Source organism: Camellia sinensis, chromosome 7, assembly GCF_055761805.1.
Source record: "Camellia sinensis isolate YWXY chromosome 7, ASM5576180v1, whole genome shotgun sequence".
Lineage (NCBI taxonomy): Eukaryota > Viridiplantae > Streptophyta > Magnoliopsida > Ericales > Theaceae > Camellia > Camellia sinensis.
This window is the reverse complement of record NC_138967.1, coordinates 126,086,903-126,089,877: the sequence shown is the minus strand read 5'-3', so window position 1 is coordinate 126,089,877 and position 2,975 is coordinate 126,086,903. Positions and strand designations below refer to the sequence as shown.

The 2,975-nt window shown below is 36.1% G+C and overlaps 1 protein-coding gene across 1 annotated transcript; it reads right to left on the bottom strand.

Moving 5' to 3' along the window:
* Positions 1–398: 398 nt before the first annotated feature.
* On the bottom strand, positions 399–2,775 carry LOC145796084 (uncharacterized). Its single transcript, XM_082881082.1, has 5 exons — positions 2,671–2,775; positions 2,021–2,052; positions 1,577–1,667; positions 1,180–1,257; positions 399–1,033 (listed from the first exon to the last, which is right to left on the bottom strand). Exons 1-5 carry the CDS (start codon positions 2,773–2,775, stop codon positions 614–616), a joined length of 726 nt encoding a protein of 241 aa, XP_082737208.1. The 3' UTR covers positions 399–613.
* Positions 2,776–2,975: the final 200 nt, after the last annotated feature.

Here is a 2,975-nt window from a genome sequence, read left to right as displayed (position 1 = left end):
GACAACGACAAATTTGTAGCGACAAAAGAAATTAAAAATCATATATATTTTTTTTATAAGATTTACATATTTACAAGAGGCATCACTCAAGCACTACTATTACAAACTAATAACATTGATATTAAATCACCTAAAGTTGATGTGCAGGCAAAAAAACACTGATGAAAAATATGCTTTTGGAAGCGTTGTATAAAACCTAAAAGGGTAAACTCACTAAAATACTCAAATACATACAAATTGTGAACCCATAGTAAAAACAGCAGATAACAAAATGAAAACATTTAACTAACAACAGCCCAAATTTGCAGTAGACCAGCATCTAGTAGCAGCCCGCTTCACAACAAAATTCTGTAGCAGCACACCGACAGCAGCAGCAGCAGACCAGTGGATAAAGCCAACTGCAGAAGAATAAATAGTTTTTATAATATCAAGCACACGATGATTTGAGACTTAAAATTTGCACATAAGCATCATAATTTTTCCTAATAACACTCCACAGCTTTATCAAGGTTGTCACAGTCTTTGTATATCACTCCTAAATTGTTGCATGCCTCTGCACAATGAGGATTGAAGTGGAAAGCAAGTTCATAAAACACAATTGCCTGCACAGATATTAAATAAATAACATGGCTCTAGTTAAAGAACAAAATGTCATAAATTTTGAAGCAATTTTTTTTTTTCCTTCGAAAAAAGAAGAAAAATAAAAGAAATGATATTTTATAAAACAAAAACAATCACTTACAAGAAGCTGCCTTGACCGCAGGTTAGGCAACAGCTGCATTGCACCCATGGCAACTGGAAGAGCATCATCAGTGTCACGTAGGGAAGAAAGAAAACGTGAAGCTTCAGCTGGACCTCCACCATTTAGAGGGTCTGCTATAAGAAGTTTCACAAGTTGACGCCCTCTCAGTTCTCTCCGCAAATCAATAGATAATCCTGCACTTTCAGCCAATTCTAAGGCAGCAGAAACAGCTCCTTTGCCAGCCAATCGAAGGGCAAGACCCTCAGGATCTTCCTTACACTCTACTTCAACCTGACAATTCCATCAGAATGGAGAGTACAGTATAGTAAGACAGAGAGATTAAGTATGGAACTTATAATTCCTCAACTAGCAAGCTCCAGATGATATGTTCTTTTATGTTTTTATCCAATCAGAACTTAAAGAGAATCAATTGTCACCTCTTGCCAGCTGCAGTAATGATCATCCGCAGATAAAATGTGCTTGTATCTCAAGAGATCTTGTCTCATTTGAACAACCTGATAGCCCAAAGAAATATGAAGTAAACATAACCAATCAGCCCAACAATGCAACCATCTAAAATAAAAACACATATTGTCATCCTATGCAGCTTCAGCAAGAACCATCAACACAACAAATTCCAGCATCAGATATGAACCCGCTATGTTTGGATCATAGATTTGGCTAGAGATTTGGAAAGGGAAAAAGAAAATGTGGGTAAAATGCGAATGAAATATAGTTCACCCCACTTTTTTCCTTTCCCTTTCCAAATCCAAGATCCAAACACAGTCTCTAATGCAAAAAAATCATAAACAATACTAGTATACCACTAGGTACCTCATTCTTAACTGGATCGCCTTCAGGCAAGTGGCAGCTGCACATAGTGATAACATCCAGAGCAGCATCCAGTTCCCATCTGTGCAAATATCTGCAACAGAAACGAATACAGCTGTAAGAAAATGTCTATCGATGCAAAACACAACAAAGGTCTATCATAATCACTCCCTTGAGTACGTATAGGAAAATGTAGAGAATATTAGTCTTTAAAGGTCATCGAAAGACGAAATTTTTCATCCCCATCAAACATCTCCTGAAAGGCTCAATTTTGAAATAAAAAATGTTACTTCCAAAAGAAGGATATACAAGATATCAAAGGCACCCCACAAATAAGGAAACAGACCTATCCTACCCATAAAATAGATTGCATTCAGAAACATCGGATCATCAGACTTAAATATCAACAAGTATTCTTAAATGGTGAAGAACCTATATTTTACATACTTCAGTGCAAGTCTAGCTGCCAGCTGTTTATCCTTCAGTATTCCACACGAAGTTCATGCTTAGAAGGAATATACTGAATTTGATTTATACTTAGACGGGGTACACTGAGTTTGTTTTTTTTTTTCCCTTTCTTTTCTTTTCTTTTCTTTTCTTTTTTACATTTATCCAATACGACAAATGTTGAGATGCAAAAAGACAACTTGCATGTTTTAATAACCTTCCATTAAAAGGCAGTCAGCCTTGTGCTTAGAAGTATCCCAATTCCCAACAAACTATACCTTATTGCATTTGAATTTTGAATTCTCATTCCATTTGTTGAACCAAGACATATTCTAGGTAGCATCAGATCTTAGTAGATTATTTTCTATATCTTTCGACAAACAAGAAAGACAATGGTAGAAAGAACCATTTTGGACTGTCAAATCTATTGCTCTGAAACATAAATTGAACAGCATTTCAAAACATCAAATGTTGATCACCATTTAATCAGAAATTACTATCTTGTGGTAACACCACTTTTATGAACTTGAGACCTTCGCTGTAACATCCTACATTTGCTAATATTTTGTTGGGAAACATAAAAACTAGAGCAGTCCAGATATTTTTTTTAAAAAAAATTGCATGATGTGCACATTTACAAAGAATTTTACCTTTTCTCCTTCTCGATTAGGATCCAAAAGTGGCTTCTGCTCAGAAGCTGGCAAAGTAGGTGCATCATTCCAAATTTTTCGCCACAAATTCCCATGCTCAGACATTCTCTCTGAAAGTTGTCCTCGAGGAGGCCAATTGTTTTTTAACGATTCCATTGAATCATTTGTAGACACTTCTCCACTCTCTTCAAAGTCATCATTCTCCTCGAGGAGGCCAATTGTTTTTTAACAATAAGCTGGGGTGGTCCACTTGCATATGGAACACCCCAGCTTATTGTTCTGGATATTCACGGCTTGCAACCTCC